We start from the raw sequence: 17,829 nt of genomic DNA, 5'->3' as shown, positions 1-17,829 counted from the left end.
TTAATATTTTCACAGAATTAAACCAGACTGGGTTTTGAGGAAAGATAACATGCAAGAAATTGTGGATCCTCTGCAAGCAATTCTGATGGTGATGGATACACTTGGTATTGCCTGCTACTGAAGTGTAAATGGTGTATATGAAAATGTATTTGTACAGCATGTATGTAGTAGACAACTAAATCATTTTGAAAAAAAGCAAATAATTGTCAAGCTACCCTTGAAAATGTTTTTTCAAATTGCAATTAACGTTTCTGTAACTTTTTTCTATTGTATACAGCTTTTGCAATCCTATTTTGTACTACTTACCAAAAGCAATTGTACAATAAAATCATAAGGCCTGGAAATTTCACTAGTGCAGTAATGTACTGTTATTACTCAACTGTGAATCTTACAAGTAGCATGGTATTCCTCACTGATCAAATATTGTAGAATTCTGTTAAAAAAAGTCATTTGTGTGGGACAGTTATGTTGGCTTGTCTGATCTGGAGAGGTATAGGTGGGAAGGGAGGCATAGTCTGTGGATTTCAAAACTGGCTACTGTATTGGGGGAGCCTGAGTTTAGTTTCTAGTAAGGTTTTGAGGGATCATGTGTGACTGTAGAAAAAAATTTTTTTATAGTTCTAATTTTTTTATTTTAAATACTACAAGATAATGATGGAACAACGGGATGTTTTAATGGTGAATTTAGAAATTCTGACCTGATATTTTAAGGGAGGTGATTTAGGAGTGCTTTCTTCCTATCAAGTGAGCTATATATGCAAGCATGCATCTCATCTGGCTGAATAGATGGTGTTCATCACAGCATCTCCCTTAAATTCTGTTCTCTTGTGCCTTGGAATTGCATCTTCTTAGAGCAAGGCCAAGAAAATGAAAACTGTAAATTTATACCCTCCCACCCCCAAATTTAAAGATTATGCCTCCCAAGGGTGGAACATGATGCTAAATCAACTAGTAGCCATTTAGTTAGTTAGGTGATAATGCATTGTAAATGAGGTTCTATTTGTTTGTTTAAAGAAAGACTCAAAAGGGACTAGCTATATACAGCAAAACACAACAGACAGATAATAGTAGTCACTATGCTCTTAATGTAAGAGCCTCCAAAATTAATAATATATAGAATACAACTGACTGGTTATATGGGGCTAGGCAGGAGGAGGGGAGAATTTTCTATTTCCTCTTATTTGAGCCAAAGTAAATAATCTGATAACAGAATGCCCTTTAAACTTGGAACTCGGGAGGTTCTGAGGGGAACAGCATTCAATTAGTTTAAATGGTTCCATAAGCTTGTTGCCTGGTTTCACTGTAAAATGATAAATCCTGTCCTCTTTACTGATGTACAGTATGCCAAATGGCAGTAGAATTCTGCAAGTCTAGTGTTAGGGTATTTGGAAAACTAAAATAAATGAAAATAGTGTTTTCAGTGAAATAACTTGCTACAAAATACCATGGCCACCAAGGCATTTGTGAATACCTTTGAAAACCCAGTTAATTATTTACAAAAGTAATACTTGGGGAGTTTTCACAGGTGATGGAAACTGTTGATGGAGACAGTAATGAAGATGAGATTTAAAAGCTGTTTTTTCTTCCTAGTTATGATGTGTTCAGGCAAGCTCTTTGCAGAAGGTAAATACACTGAAATCTATTGTTAATAAATGTACAATGAATCTAGAAAATGCAGTCTAGGTAACGAGTGTAATGTCTTTCATATATTTACCAAGAGTAAACACTGTTTTTTAAATATAATTTTGTTATCAGGTGGCTGATGATCATGACTTGGCTGTTGCTGTAGCTTAGGTCTATAGATTCATATCTAAGCTTCAAAGCTGTAATATTGGAGTGTTCAGATTTTTATTCAGAAAAAGTTTCTTTTGAAATGTATTTGAGTGGTTTTAAGGTACTTATACAAATTAGATTTTGTAGTATTAAAACATTTTATGTATTGAATTGTCTTGGTGATTGAAGTGTTTTGGCTTTACCACAAAGCAAAAGAGTGGAAGTTAAGTGGAACCTGCAGAAGCTAGTCTGGGGTGGTTCTGCATTTCCTTATCCCTATTTTCAGCATTGCTTAAAATTCCTGGGTTTATATAGCTTACGTACCACTGGAACTGCAAGTTCACAAAGCTGTGGACTGTATATGAGGGTATACCTCCATTAATTGAAAAGGTGTCCCCTTTTTTTTGCATTTCATTTTGTATCTGCTAATGTATATTTAATTCCAGCATATTTGTTGCAACTACTTCTGTCTTCACTAGTTTTCTCCTTATGCAAAGCAGTTGAAATTACACTGATATCCTTTGGAAAGCAAAACAAAAGGTATGTAGGTGGCAACCATTTCTGTCTTTATTTCTGTCTTCATTACCCTCAGGTTTGGGTTTCTTTTTTTTATTATCTAGATGTGATACCTTGGCTGTGTGGGGAAGGGAATTATTAAAAAAAAATTATCTCGGCACTTTCTCTTTAGTAAAAATACTAAACTGGCAGAAAATTCTAGTAAATACAGTAAATTCTAGTGCCGTTGAGTGAAGGAGCAATAGTTTGTTATTTAGGTTCTAGTATGTGTAGTGTGAATACAGCAGTGCCAACTTGTGGGAAAATTCTGCCCTATTATACTGAGTTTCATGGATGGTGATTCAGTTTTAAAAACTTGATTCTCCAGGTTGATTGCCTTGTAATGCCATGGAGAGAATTTTTGAGACTCAAAGGATAGTTTTATAAGAAATAGAAACATAAGTATTGCTTTTTGGTTTGTGGTTTTGTTTTTTTTTTATTAATGAATTAATGTCCTATACAACATAATTCCTTTTAAAGGTTGTCTGCTATTACTGGTTTGTGTGTTGTTTTTTTTAATTGCCGTTCTACTTGTTCTTTCCTTAACCTCCATTTTGTCTATCTTTTCTGTTGACTCTGTTCTTAAACTTGCTGAAGAAAGGGAATTTAACTCATATATGTTGCCTCCTAGAAGTTTGTCATACTGTTCTGATAATGTTTGCTGAATTGAGGAGCTATGGCATAGCTAATCTTGACACCGTTGCCACTGGATTTTAGAGCAGGCATCAGTATGTTTATGCAGCAAAGGGTGCTCATGCTTACATCTTCTGGGCTTAAATAAAGAGTCAATATTTATTTATCTTTTTGCAGATAAACCTTGTGATTTGCCACATATTGAAAGTGGAAAGATTGCCCAGTACTATTATAATTTCAAAAGTTATTATTTCCCTATGCGTAAGGAAAAAAAACTTTCCTATTCTTGTATGGTTGGTTATACAACTGAAACTGGGACTCAAGATGGAAGAATAACTTGTACAGCAAAAGGATGGTCTCCAGTGCCACAATGCTACAGTGAGTTAGCTTTCTTAATCTCGTCATTGCTTCTAGCAGGAAACTTTTCCAGCTGGATTTTCTGGAACATACAGGAACAGAAGCTACATAACAGAAGGGATAAAATGTGTAAGTTAGGACAACAAGGTGAAATTAATCCTTTATGTATATAAACTACATATGTTTATATATGGAATATTTTTACAATGATACATATTTTAAGGGCTTTTACCATGTAAGTTTTTATAAGAATGCCAAAGTTGCCCAGTTTCCTTATTTTGGGAAAACTAATAGATAGTTTCCCCTCAGATGTTTATCTTGTAGAGCCTCCCTAGCTCTAGATTCCTTGGTTGTCGTGTTCCATGTTATTACCATTGGTTTGATGATTATGGTAGAGTTCAGTAGGTTAAGAAAACCAAGATTAGATCAGGATAGCTAAATCCCTTCTTTTGCTTATCAGAAAACAAAAATATTCCATTAATTCTTTCTTTCTAACCAAGCTATCTCCTTTCATTTAGAAAAATGTAACAAGCCTGTTTTGGAAAATGGCTTTTTTTACGGTACAGAAATGTACTTCAAAATACATGAGAAGCTTCAGTACAAATGTAATCCAGGCTACCACACTCCAAGCGGTGGTACTGAAGATACAGTGCAATGTCGGCCAGAAGGATGGTCCTCCCAGCCAAGCTGTGCTAAAAAATTTGGTAGGATTCTGCATTTTTCTCCTTTTGAATCTCTTATATAATTCTACTGTCCTTGCTGTACCTGTAGGGCCAAGCTGCCTATGTCAGGTTATCATTTGAGTACTCCTAAAGCGGGTTCTCAGCTGTACCTCGTGGGAAGAAGTGGTCAGATTTCACATGCTGCTAGTTTTGTGAATTGGTATAGATAAAATTATATGTAGAAGGAATCAGTATAGAAGAAATTGCACTGTTTCAAATAAATCTGTTGCCATCCAAACTTTCTTCCCAAATGACACCTGGAAAACTTGTGTAAACTACTGCATTTTAAATTGTTCATTATTTGCAAAGATTTTGCCTTGGATATGACCACTTCTAAGGTGTATCTAAAGAAAAATTTAGATTGATAACTTGAAATGAAAAGAGCAATTAATATTATGCATATGCTTTATTTGTTTAAGAGTCATGTCAGGTACCCAATTTACATCATGGCAGCTACTTCACAGCCCAACAGGAGCTTCAACTGAATGAAACACTACTATACGAATGTGATGCGGGTTATCGTACTGCAGGAGGAAACTCTACAGAAGTAGCAGTGTGTCTAACACATGGGTGGTCCCTTACTCCAAACTGCACTAGTATGTAATGGGCTGGAAAATAATTCTGTTTGAAATGCGATTTATTCTACAAATGAACAAAAATTTGCAAAAAGGCTTTTTTTAATAAGCTGTTGTGGGGGTGGAGGGGAAGCCTTCCTCAACTGGTTTTCACTGCTGTGTGTTTTCTTCCTAGAAATAACTTGCACCTCTTTGAGTGCAATAGCACATGGAGGTTTCTATCCTGTGAAGGAAATCTATGAAGAGGGAGATGTAGTTCACTTTTTCTGTGAGGAAAATTATTCTGTCAGTGATTTTGACCTAATCCAATGTTATTATTTTGGATGGCATCCAGATCCTCCAGTATGTGAAGGTACCTTATTTTTATAGTATTACTATGTCAAATTCTTGGTGAAAGACTAGAACCTTCTTTCATTAAATGCTTTGTGAATACAAAATAAAAATATGCTTTTTGTACCAGTTCACAGCGTAAGTAGAAATCAAGTGTTAGCTGAAGGGCATGTAGCCAAGGTAGCAGGGAGGAAAGGAATGATAATTGGTATTAATTATCAGTGGACTCTAACAATAGAGCAGATACTGTCTCTTGCTGTTGTTTCTCTGTATGTTGTATCCTGGAGAAGCAGGAGTCAACAATTACAGGGAAGTTGTTCATCCCCTGAAGCTCAAGTTAAACCAAGTTCAGATTACATGAAGGTTTAATCAAGCATTTTTGATCCTGCCTTGTGAGGTGGGAGCATGGCTCTTGAGAGGCAGTAAAAATAAAATTTATAACAAGTTTGTCCTGAGCATGGGGATTGTGGTACTTTTCAGAGCTTTACAGCCTCACCAAACTACATGTTTTCAACAGGATTAACTAGAAAGGTCATCCTGAGGACAGAAACACACCTTTTGCAATTACTATCACTTCTCCACTCATTGGGGGATAATGCGTATTCTCAGAAAAGAAATTTTCAAAAGAATGAAAGGTCTAGTGAACCAGATGAGATCTAGTATATAGCAGAAAACAGTACAAACATTTAGGTTAGCTGAAAATTTATAATATTGTTCAACATGCCTTGATAGTTGTGGGTCATTGTCTTATCTGTATATGCCCCCTTTGAGGATTACTTCTGAGCTTTAGGACATCTCACTGCCTCGTGGTAACAAATTGTCTGCTTTATATACAAGGGATGCTAGATGTTGATGATAGAGGATGGGACAATCAATCATTCTTATTGATTTAAGGTAAATCTATGGTATCCATTTCCAATATATTTTTATAGGAATTTTTCTTGTGAAGTATGTTTTCTAAAGCAAATTTAATAATCGTTGTGTGGGTGGTGCTTGAGATTAAAAAAAAATTATATTTAACCTTTAAAAAATACGGTTGAGTTAAGCACAGTTTTCAGTAAAATTAGTGCTTTGTAATTCCTTTATAGCTAATCTTGTAGAAGACTATGTGACTGATTATGAAGTTCATCTTCCTTTCCTAGAAGATACTGTAGCTTTTAAAATGCACTGGAAGCTCTCAATTAAATGGCATGTTTTAGGACCCTAGCCCTGTATTTATTCTGATGACACAGCAGAAATTTTTCTTGAGTGAGCGCAGAGAAGGTGGGGTGCTCAGGTGAATGAAAACATGGCGTAAATCTAGTTTTGAGGATACAGTAATTGTAAACTTAATTTGGGGGTAGGAAATGGGCTATGATTGTTGCTGCTTCTGTAGCATTAGAATTAATACAGAAGCTGCTTTTAAATATTATATCAATGGAGGGTATGGGAAACCTCTATTTCCTGAAGTCCTTTAAAGACCATTTTATTAAGTCTATGTGGAGAAATTACAAGTTTGTTTATAGCAGTACAATAGCATAATACCTCTATTTCATATTTGTTGAACGTAAAATCACTTTTTTGTTCTGGTCTCCCATTTTGTTAAGAAAATGGGAGTAAGCAATTACTCTGGCCCAACCAAAAAAGTTTTTGAGTGATAGGCTTGCATGTTGTATAGTAAAATTAATTGTGTCCATTGTTTTGATTAATGAGAAAGCAATATGCATTTTTTGTTTTCAGATGTAAAAAATAAATGTCCTCCACCACCGCTTCCTCCTCACACCCATATCACCACAGTTAAAAGAACATATCACAATGGAGACAAAATTCGTATACAGTGTCAAAGTACCTTTGAAGTAAGAGGATCTGAGGAAATCCAGTGTGAAAAAGGAAAATGGTCATCACCCCCTATTTGTATTGGTTAGTAGTTTTGTGAAGACTGACTACTGAACAGAAACGATTCTTCAAACAATGCTTTAATTTTCTGGACAGCCTTGGTTTCCGTATTTGCAAAACTGTTTATGTCGTCCTCTGTGAAAATGCTTGAGAGGTAAAGTGCTGCATAGTTTGCAGACAATCCATTGTTCACAGATTAAGGAGAAAGGATGAGCTAGGTGAATTCAGCTGACATCCGTGTTGTGTAGTTCTCCCCTGGAATATGACTTTTATTACATCTTACAATGCATCAGTGTCTGTCTGTTTTGGTATTTGAAAATGAGTTATTTCTGAGAAAACTGGTTCTACGTTTCTGCTATGGTTATAGGAACTATGGATAAACAGGCATCAGAGGCACCACCATCACTTGAGGCAGATGCAGCAATAAGGGCAAGCAAAACATATCACAATGAAGATACAAGTAGGTGAACGTTGCTCTTCTATTTAAAAGACACTTCAGTACTCTCCAGTGCTATTTATTATAGGCATTGTATGACTACTGTTGCTACTCTTCTGCAGTAGTACAGTTCCTTACCCTTGAAAATGTTTGCATGTGCTACAGATGTCAGTGTAGCAGTCTGAATGAATGAAAGGCCAGTATTGCTTGTTTCTAGTGATTATAAAGTACGCCTATAAGCCTGCTGTGTATTTGTAATTTCATTTCATATGTTATCATTTACCTTCAGTCATTCTGTATTCTTTCTGTTAATGTTGTCTGAACATGCAAATTCATGAGGATTTTGGTGATCGTTTGATTAACAGTTCCAGAGAGTTTTCTTTTGTTTATTTTGAATGACATATGGGTTAAATGTTTCAACCAACAAATAAAGACTGTCTCATCACAGAAAAAGAACTAATCTATATTGAGTCTAAACTGGTAAGAGTCCAGAGTGGAATTAGATGAGGAGTGTAGATGGAAGTAGAATGCCTGTCTGCAATTCAGTAAGGCAAGCATAGAGTTTCTGAAAATGAAATTTGAAAAAGAAATTATATTGGTTTACATTTTATTTGTATGTAAATTTTTTGCTCAGTCTATTATTAGTCTGATACTTTCACCAGTGTTAACATTGTTTTAAAGATCTAATTACCCATCTCCCTACCTTGTATTAGAAATGCAGCAAGCCTGTACCTCTCCACCTGTGATTAAAAACAGTGTTCTCTTTGGTCCATTATTGACAAGTTACAAAAATGGTTCCTCGGTAGAATATGGTTGTCAGCGTTACCATTTTTTGGATGGACCTAGTACTGTTTACTGTGAACAAGGAAACTGGACAGAACAACCAACTTGCTTAGGTAAGTCTTGTAAGAAAAAAAGTTTTGTCATATGTAATATAGAAAGGTAAAACTGGAAAGAACTTCTAGGTAATCTTTTCCTGACCACCTTTAATAAAGATTCCAGAAACATGAGGGTGAACCAAAATCAAATATACCTAGGCCATTCCTGCTAGGTGTCCTCTGATCTGTTCTTACAAACACCCAATTAAATAGATTCCTTGGTTTTCCTGAGTGAGCTATTCTAGAACATAGCTGTCCCTGTTACCTAGGAGGATTCTCTAATTTCTTTCTCCCATATTCTCCATTTAGTGAATTTCTTCCTGTCCTTTGACAGATGTTTAGAAGGATCGACTGCAGCCATTGCCAAAATGGCTTTTAGATATGATTAATAAGGAATACAATGACTTCTTGGACTTCCATATTTAAACCTTCAGCCCTTGTTTTTATTATGTGTCCTTATATCTCTAATTCATTCTGGACTTTCTAATTTTTCATGTTGTTCTTATGTATGCTGTTCAAAACAATGTATAGAACTCCCATTAGGAATTTACCAATACTAGAAGGAATACTACTTCTGATAATCTACAAGAGTTGTTTGTTTATCTTTCCTTCCTTCCTGTAACAAAATAATTCTATTTTACTAGTATCCTTTGTTAAATTGACTCACTTTAAGTTTGTAATCTACTGTGAAAATGCAAATAAATAACCAGTTCAGTTTTAATTCCTTATTTCTAAATGGGTAAAATGTACCTCGCCTGGATTGAAAGGTCTAGATCAGCATTCTTGGATCTGAATACCCAAATTTAACACACCCTGTGAAATAATGAAAACTCATTTCCTATGAGCATTATTTGTCTCCTAAGCATCCAAATAACCACACCATTTTTTCCAAGTTTTCTGAGATTTCTTTTCAACCCTGACCTAATCAGACCAGAAAGAGCACATACTGTAGTTTCAGGAAAATATCCATACCAATTTGTTGTTATGGTGCTGTTATCAGAATGTGTAATAACTGATTTCTCCTTGCCTTTCCCTCAGAAAAGCATTAATAAGGGCCTCCTCTACCAGGCAGTGATTCTTGTGGAACTTGTGGAAATTTATTTTTGTAACTGTCTGTCCTGGTTTCAGCTGGGATAGAGTAAATTTTCTTTCTAGTAACTGGTATAGTGTTGTGTTTTGGATTTAGGATGAGAAGAATGTTGATAACACACTGATGTTTTCAGTTGTTGCTAAGTAGTGTTTAGACTAAGTCAAGGAGTTTTCAGCTTCTCATGCCCAGCTAGCAAGAAGCCTGGAGGGGCACAAGGAGTTGGGAGGGGTCACAGCCAGGGCAGCTGACCTAAACTGGCCAAAAGAGTGTTCCATACCATGTGACATCATGCCCAGTATATAAACGGGGGGGAGCTGGCCTGGGGGGCAGATTGCTGCTTGGGAACTGACTGGGCATTGGTCGGCAAGTGGTGAGCAACTGCATCGTGCTTTACTTGTTTTGTATATTCTAATTCTTTCATTATTATTATTATCATTGTTATTTTCTTCCTTTCTGTCCTATGAAACTGTCTTTATCTCAGCCCGCAAGTTTTACTTCCCCGCCCCCCCCAGTTCTTTTCCCCATCCCACTGGGTGGGAGGGAAGTGAGCTAGCAGCTGTGTGGTGCCTTGTTGCTGGCTGGGGTTAAACTACAACACTGTCCCTCCGTCAGGCTTTACTGCAGTGTAGCAGTGGTTTCAAAAGTTAATGAGGTTAACTGTCTAATGGAAAGCTAGGCTACTTGAAGTGATCCTGGCACTAAATTTTAAGAAACCTGTCAGATAGACCTTGAATAACCTGAAAAAGCCAAAGAAGAACAGAAAACTTCCAAAAAGTTTTTGGAAGATCTCTAAATTATTTTAACAGTGACAAAACATAGAAAAAAGCAAAGCAAAGGGAATTGTTAAAACACTTCCTTAGGCTAACAGTTTAAATTTACTGTGTATTAACTACTACTATCCTCGAAGGGCTTACCAAACCTGTCAGCCAAATCTGACTGGTTAATTTTGATGGATGACTATTTTCATTATAGAAGTCCTTTCAAGTTACAGTAAAGAAGTTCTCTTCTTCAGTGGTAAACCCAGGCTTCTTGTAAAAGCTAGATCTTGTCAGAAGTATGTGTTCTGTGATTTACTGTTCCCAGTTTAGGTGCTTTTTTTTTTTTTTTTAATGTTATTTCCGTTACTTCAGCCCATTTCTTTACATTTGCATTCTTTTTTTTATGCATCTATAGTTCTTCTTCTTGCAAGGTTTGAAAACGTTTTAGAACTATTGATTTAGATTTCTCTTTCTTGACTCCTACAAAAGGGAGCTAGGAAATCACTTAAGGTTCCTTTTTATTGAAGTACATTTTTATTTCCTAGAACCATGCATTCTTAATGTAACTGATATGAACAGCAACAACATAGAGTTGAAATGGAGACAGGAAGAGTTAATTTTCCTACATGGTGATCTCATAGAGTTTGAATGTAAACAGGGATACAATTTTGTCCAGACTACCATTCCATCTCCCGGGAGGACACAGTGTAGCCACGGCAAACTGAAATATCCAAAATGCATTATGCAAGGTAAAACAATACTTTATTTATTGCCTTTTTAATTATCAATCTTAGACCTATTTAGAAAAAATTTGCTTTGGCAGTGCAGGCCTGGAATCTGTTGTAAATCATAGAAGCTTAGGATTCAACAATACAGATATGCACAGATATCCTTGCACAAGACAGCTATATTGTTAAATATATCCAAACATGGAAAAATGGGGGAAGGCTGTAGAAAGGAGGGAGGAGCTCTTCTCCAAGCCCAGGGAACCCAAAGCTCTATAGAAAGACAGCTGTAAACAATTAAATGCACACAAGGGATTTGTTATGGTTAGAATTAAGCAGGAGATTGCATTCTGATCTGAGATACAATGAAGTACAAAAATACACTGAGAGCTGATAGATATCTAGTGTTGACAGGCATTTAAAGCTGCTGATTTGTTAGTTTCTTAAGCTGAATGTTTCTCAAGTGTTTTTTAACATTATTCCAGCTCCTGCAGAAAAATGTGGCTCTCCACCTTCTATTGTGAATGGAGCTCTTACTGTCCCACCCCTGACCCAGTATGACAGTGGTTCTTCAGTTCAGTATAGTTGCTCTGACTATCATTTTTTGCAAGGATCTGAGAGAATCTACTGTTCTGAAGGACAGTGGACTTCACCACCAGTTTGTATAGGTAGGTGTGATAAGTACGCACTTATTTGTCTGTATAATTTATAGAATCATAGAATAGTTTGGAAGTGACCTTTAAAGGTTATCTAGTCCAACCCCCTGCAATGAGCAGGGACATCTTCAACTAGATTAGGTTGCTCAAAGCCCCATCCAACCTGACCTTGACTGTTTCCAGGGATGGGGCATCCAAAACCTCTCTGGGCAACCTGTTCCAGTGTTTCACCGCCCTTGTTGTAGAAAATTTCTTCCTTATATCCAATCTGAATCTACCCTCTTCTTGTTTAAAACCATTACACCTTGTCCTATCACTACAGGCCCTACTACAAAGTCTGTCCCCGTCTTTCTTATAAGCCCCCTTTGAGTACTGGAAGGCTGCAATAAGGTCTCCCCAGAGCCTTCTCTTCTCCAGTCTGAACAACCCCAACTCTCTCTAAATTCAGATACCCAGAATTTATAAATTGAGTATTGTCAACTAGAACTTTAAGATCTCAACTTCATTTTTTTTTTTCAGTTAGAGATGAAAGTTTTAATAGAAGCACATGTAATTTTGTCTGGCTTTTTGTTTCCTTAAATATGACATGCCTGCAGTATCCAAAAGTACAGTGATTTCATGTATAATATATTAAGGGAATGGGAAATAATTTACAGTTTTAGTGTAGACTAGTCAAAATGATGCTATTTCAAAAATAACTGATTTATTAACACTGATTAAGTCTCTCTTCTTTAGAGCCATGTACTTTGTCAAAAAATGAAATGGAGAAAAATAATGTGCTGCTGCAAGGGTTCTATGAGAATCAAATTTACTTTTACCATGGGGATTATGTTGGATTTTACTGTAAACAGAACCATTTTGGAGCAGAATCTGGTACAACTTTATTTCAAGTGCAGTGTAAGAGAGGACAGCTGACGTATCCAAGGTGTGTTGAAAGAGAAAAATAAGTATGGACTTCAGGAAAGCCTATAGGAAGGGTATGTACACATTCTTTATCTAGTATTAACAGCTGAATTAAGATGGCCTCATATTTTCAAGATCACTACAGTCAGCTTTGAGAAATGAGTGTTCAGTGGCATTGGTGGGTCTGAGCTGAAGGGGGAGGGAAGTGAAAGTGCTTTGTGGTATAAGGATTGGGAATGCAGCAGAAGGATGCAATATTGGCATACACGTGGGAAATTTAGGATGAAGGAGTTTTGTAAGGCTTACAGTGATAAACTTGAGGATGCATCACAATCTGGAGGACTTGAGCAAAGTGCCACGATGAGAAGATGTTGAGCAAGTAGTGCCCTTTGTGAGGATATTGGTGATTTTGATAGCATGAGTGCTTTCGTGACTACAGAATATAGCTAAATTGAGATTTAATTTTATGCCCTTCAAATGGACATTAAACTCTAATTTTACAGTGAGAAAGGAGATGCCTATTATTTTGTACATCTTAACAGCACCCATGTCTCCTTCCACAGGTAAGAAGCCTCTAAAGGACAAGGCTTGAGGGACAAGAAAAAAGAGCAAGTATTTAAAAAAAAAAAAAGTGTTCAAGGGATCTATGAAACCATTTAAAACCTAAAAAAACTCAAGCAAGCATCTTTGTTTTGCTAATTGAGAGCATTTAAATTATTAAAATATCTAGTCCAACTACTTTGTATGACTTCCTATGACACTTAAACATAGGTACTCTTGGGGCTCTGCTTGTGAACACGTGTGACTGAAATTATGAAGAAAATTCAGGAATATGGACGTTTGCCTCTCAACCATTTTAGTATGTGTCCTGGTTTCAGCTGGGATAGAGTTAACTGTCTTCCTAGTAGCTGGCGCAGTGCTATGTTTTAAGTTCAGTATGCGAAGAATGTTGATAACACTGATGTTTTCAGTTGTTGCTCAATAGTGTTTAGTCTACAGTCAAGGATTTTTCAGCTTCTTGTGCCCAGCCAGCGAGAAAGCTGGGGAGGCACAAGAAGTTGGCACAGGACACAGCCAGGGCAGCTGACCCAAAGTGGCGTAAATGGGGTATTCCACACCATGTGATGTCACATCTAGTGTATAAACTGGGAAGAGGGGGTGGGGGATCGCTGCTCGGGGATTAGCTGGGTGTCGATCGGCGGGTGGAGAGCAATTGCACTGCGCATTATTTGTACATTCCAATCCTTTTATTATTGCTGTTGTCATTTTATTAGTGTTATCATTATCATTATTAGTTTCTTCTTTTCTGTTCTATTAAACCGTTCTTATCTCAACCCACGAGTTTTACTTCTTTTCTCGATTTTCTCCCCCATCCCGCTGGGTGGGGGGGAAGTGAGTGAGCGGCTGCATGGTGCTTAGTTGCTGGCGGGGGTTAAACCACGACAGTATGTTTTAATAAAAAAGTTAGTGTAAGGGTTTCTTCTATATTTTATGTCTAAACTCCATCTTTCTGTGGTTTCATTGCATGTATGTTGTTCTGTATTGTTTTCCAAGGCTTTTGTGAGTGCTGTGTGAATAAATAAAAAAGAAATTGAAGCATTTAAGAAATAGACAAATTCTGCTTATTTAATCAAAACCTAGTCAACCATTTGGTGGGGAAAAAAAGGTTGATAAATAGCATGTGGAATGTTATTTTTACAATAGCATTCCAAAATGCTTTCAAAAGATTAAAAGCCATTGCTTTGTAAAGTGGTATTTAAAAATGAAGGCAAATAACAATGAGATTTAGTAATTTAACATAATGAACTTTTGATGTGTGACAGGTAGATCTGAACTAGATGTTCACTATAGCTTTTATTTCTAGGTCATGTTACAAACTATTGTAACGTGAATTGGTGAGTCTTTCTCAGTTAAGAAATAATGTAAGAACTCGGTTAAACAGAATGACTGGTGGTAAGTTTTTAACCAGTAAATTTTGGTGTATTGAGCATTGTTACCTTAGTAGCTGCCGTCTAGGCTTGCTATGCATTCAGATGCTGTGCTGAGGCCCAAATACATAGAAATTCATCTCAGTCTCTGAGTTTTTATGTCCTAATCATTCCTGTGTCTGTGAAAGATAGAAGAAAAAACTATTTCCCTTGAACATGAAGGGTGTTTACATGATGGACTAGATCTGTAAGCAAAGTCTTGCAATGCAACTACATCCTTGACCATATCAGTAACACCACACAAGGTCAACATTACCTAGGTGTCAGTATCAGAAAAACCAAATTTGAATACGGATGTAACCAAACGGGGATGAACGGGGAAAAAAGTAATTTGGGGCAGGTTGTTTATTTGGAAGGATAGCGGTGTGGACAAAGGGAAGTACAAACATGGTGAAAAGAGGATCAATAAACAAGAAAAAGGGTAATAAGGTATGCATATGATACAGCTGAGACTCTCCAGGGATACTAGTCAAGCAGCTCTGTGCTTGATCACCTTAGTTTAGACCAGGCCCAAACCCCAGATTCATAGTCTTGACCATACCACAGAGATCAAACCTGTTTCCATGGTCTGGAAGACCTGTTCAGGGCAGGGAGGGAAGGCACATTCTCTAGCTAGCAGGGAGAAACACCTGAGACAAATGGATGGAGCATCCACCTATCACTATGGTGGTGTACATTCCAGGCCTGATGGCATCAGCATCCTCCTAGTTGCTTCCTAATACCAGCCTGTGCTAGTGTATTTAATTCTCTTGTTCTTGGAGGGGGGGTTTGCAGCATGATCAGGACAGCATTCAGGTATTTTCTCTGGTAAAGAGAATGTGGATTTCTTTCATTTTGACATTTTCAGGTTTTTTTGCATGAATTATTTGAAAACAAACTTGTTGCTTGCAATTTTAAATTTGGGGCTATGTTATTTCTGTTAATTAGCACATCAAAATTAAGTGAAAGGAAGCGAGAGGTACAGCTCGGGTTTCAAAATCTGAAAAAGCTCAGAAATATCTGTGGGAAATCTTGAAAAAGAAAGATTTACAACATGAACATTACAAAACCAACTGAACACAGAATTCTTATGGAAGTTAATGAAGACACAGGAAGTGATCGAGTTGCTTGTTGGAAGGTAAAGAAACTTTGTTAATGACTCCTTTCCACTACCTTAATTTTCCCAGGATATATTAATGCAAATGTGACTAGGCAGTGTGGGAAGACCTAGATCAGCTACACACACTGCTGTGGTAGCAGAGAAGCTGCTGCAGGCACACAGCTCAGGCATGCTGTTGTCCTAGTGTGGGTGGGATGCTGAAAGCACATCTTTCGAAACGCTGTGCTTGGTGTACGTGGAATACATAGTGCAAATGAGGCTCAGTGACTTAGAAGTCCAGGATTGTTTCTGACCTCCGAAGTGTATTTAGAAGCAGAGAAAGAATTTGTATCTTTGACACTATTTGCTTAGACTTACCAAACTGTGGTGCTAGAATAACTTTTAAAATAACCATCAACATACCAAAGACCTCAATTTAACCCTTTAACAGTCCTGAACTTTTGCTGGCTTTCTGCAGAGTTAGGTACAGAATTGCAGAATAAGAATCAGGTTCCTCAGGACCCTGTCTGGCTGAGATTTTAATATCTCCAAGGAGATATTTTCTAACCTTTCTGGGGAATCTGTTCCAATGTCTGCCTACCTCATGGTGAATCTTTTTTCCTAATATCTAACTGGAACTTCTTTTGCTGCAGATTTGTGTTGTCCTTCATCCTATCTATCACTGTGCATCTCTGAGAAGAGTATGCTCTATCTTCTCTGTACTCTCCCATTAGGAAGCCAAAACCAGATATAACATCTCCTCCCAGCCTTCTCTTCTTAAGAAACATTCAGAAAAGAATGGGGGTTTTTTTGATCATGTGAGACATGATAAAAATAATTGTTTTATGTTTCTGTTGGTGCCTTTCCTTGTGTAGCAGAGCCTTCCAATAGCATCAGAATGGCAATAGATCTCAGCTTTGTCATTTGACAGTGATAGCGCTGACTAGGTAGTAGGTAGATGATATAACATTTCTGTGCCAGCTTTGGCTTGTGCAAATTTTTTCAAGATCAGCCTTTTGCTTGTTATCATAGAATCATAGAATAGTTTGGGTTAGATCGGACCTTAAAGATCATCTAGTTCCAACCCCCTGCTATGGGCAGGGACACCTTCCACTAGACCAGGTTGCTCAAAGCCCCATCCGACCTGGCCTTGAACACTGCCAGGGATGGGACATCCACAGCCTCTCTGGGCAACCTGTTCCAGTGCCTCACCACAGTCATTGTAAAAAATCTCTTCCTTATATCTAATCTAGATCTACCCTCTTTCAGCTTAAAAACATTGTTCTGTCATGACAGAGAGGCCTTTCCTCTTGCCTAACAACCTTGTGCTTGTGCATTTTTTGCAAACATCAGCTGAAAAGGCATTCAGATTTATTTATAGATTGTAATTTCTGTTTTCCAGTTAAGTTCTTGCCTCTACGTAATAGAGGAGACTGACTTTTGTCTGGATATAAACTCACAGATCAGGGCAATCCCTGTAACAGTCAAAGTTTTGAGTGCTGTATGTGCTGATTCAGACTGGCACGTTTTAATCAAGGTGAACCTGTGTCCCAGTGAAGTTTCAACAACTTATATTGGCTTTAAAATGTTTCATGTAGTGAAGCTGGTGGGCCTGTTGCCCAGACCTGTTGTCTTTGAGGAGCTCTGGATGAAGCATAAGAATATTTACTAAATATAAAAAGAGCCTTCTCTTTAAAAAGCAGAACTAGGGAAAATAGAGGGAAAGAGATTAAAGGTCAGTCCCCAGAACATTTGTTGGAAGTAGAATTCGGAGTAATTTCCTATGTTTTAATAAGTGGTGATTTACTTTCTGAAATCCTGATGTAAAATTGCTGGGTTTTAAAGTCAGTCAGGTATCATAGGCTTCCAATAAAATATCCAATATCAGAAGGGGAAGGTAGTTGTCTTGGGGAATTTTGGGTAGAGCGGGTACAAGAGCAGTACCACACCACTGAGTGGCATATAATTTAAACTTTTTTTACTAAGCAGCAGGTTTGGTAAAGCAAGATGATAGTAATTTCTACTGTAGGCGTTCTGTTCTATGACACTGACAAATCAAAGGCCCTGCTCTTCTGGTCCATGTTAAACCAACACCGTGGTCCCAGGAGAACGGGCCACTCACTCCAACGAGTTGATGTGTCAAGCGCTGGCTTCTGCCTGCCCCTACTCACAGTGGGCTCAGTCTTCTACACAGTGCTGGATGGACATTTGTGTATGGAGTTGCCCTTCCCTTGTCCTGAGAAGCTATTGCTTTCACTAGGAATTGGACTGTCAGCCTAACCTGCTAGTGGCCTCTCTAATCACGTCGACCCAAGCTACTTGATTTTATCTGCATGCAAGTCCAATTAAAGATTGTCACCAGAACTGTTGCAAATATGTTGATAAAGAAATTAAAATCTAACTATATAAAAGAGTTTGGTTTGATTAAGAAGTAGAAAATTGTGAAGCATAGATATGGGAGTGTTAAGTTTGAAATGTAGTCATAGGAACTTAGGAA

The 17,829-nt window shown here is 37.3% G+C and overlaps 2 protein-coding genes across 5 annotated transcripts in view; both read left to right on the top strand.

The window, feature by feature from the left end:
- Nucleotides 1–1,939, top strand: part of ASPM (assembly factor for spindle microtubules) — a 32,382-nt gene extending 30,443 nt beyond the window's left edge. For all 3 annotated transcript variants that reach the window (XM_069789357.1, XM_069789358.1, XM_069789356.1), the window contains one exon: nt 16–1,939. In XM_069789357.1, the coding sequence (XP_069645458.1) occupies nt 16–121 (106 nt within the window). In that variant the 3' untranslated portion in view covers nt 122–1,939. The remainder of the gene's footprint in view (nt 1–15) is intronic.
- On the top strand, nt 1,522–13,865 carry LOC104322973 (coagulation factor XIII B chain). 2 transcript variants are annotated; one of them, XM_009926403.2, is made up of 12 exons: nt 1,522–1,623; nt 3,139–3,339; nt 3,837–4,022; nt 4,460–4,636; nt 4,791–4,967; nt 6,665–6,844; nt 7,188–7,280; nt 7,970–8,152; nt 10,528–10,731; nt 11,193–11,375; nt 12,099–12,340; nt 12,830–13,865. In XM_009926403.2, the coding sequence occupies exons 1-11, from the start codon at nt 1,542–1,544 to the stop codon at nt 12,308–12,310; spliced, it is 1,878 nt and encodes a 625-aa protein (XP_009924705.1). In that variant the 5' UTR covers nt 1,522–1,541; the 3' UTR covers nt 12,311–12,340; nt 12,830–13,865. The 2 variants fall into 2 exon arrangements, with proteins under 2 accessions (XP_009924705.1, XP_069645460.1); XM_069789359.1 differs by lacking the exon at nt 4,460–4,636.
- Nucleotides 13,866–17,829: the final 3,964 nt, after the last annotated feature.

Source organism: Haliaeetus albicilla, chromosome 8 (genome assembly GCF_947461875.1).
Source record: "Haliaeetus albicilla chromosome 8, bHalAlb1.1, whole genome shotgun sequence".
NCBI lineage: Eukaryota > Metazoa > Chordata > Aves > Accipitriformes > Accipitridae > Haliaeetus > Haliaeetus albicilla.
This window is presented reverse-complemented; position numbering and strand designations above follow the sequence as displayed.

Bases quoted from the DNA above. Each gene is read 5' to 3' on its own strand.
- LOC104322973 (XM_009926403.2), top strand. From the start codon at position 1,542: ATGGAGACAGTAATGAAGATGAGATTTAAAAGCTGTTTTTTCTTCCTA. The intron at 4,968-6,664 runs GTACCTTATTTT...TTTTGTTTTCAG, and splicing joins AGATCCTCCAGTATGTGAAG to ATGTAAAAAATAAATGTCCT. The intron at 8,153-10,527 runs GTAAGTCTTGTA...TTTATTTCCTAG, and splicing joins AGAACAACCAACTTGCTTAG to AACCATGCATTCTTAATGTA.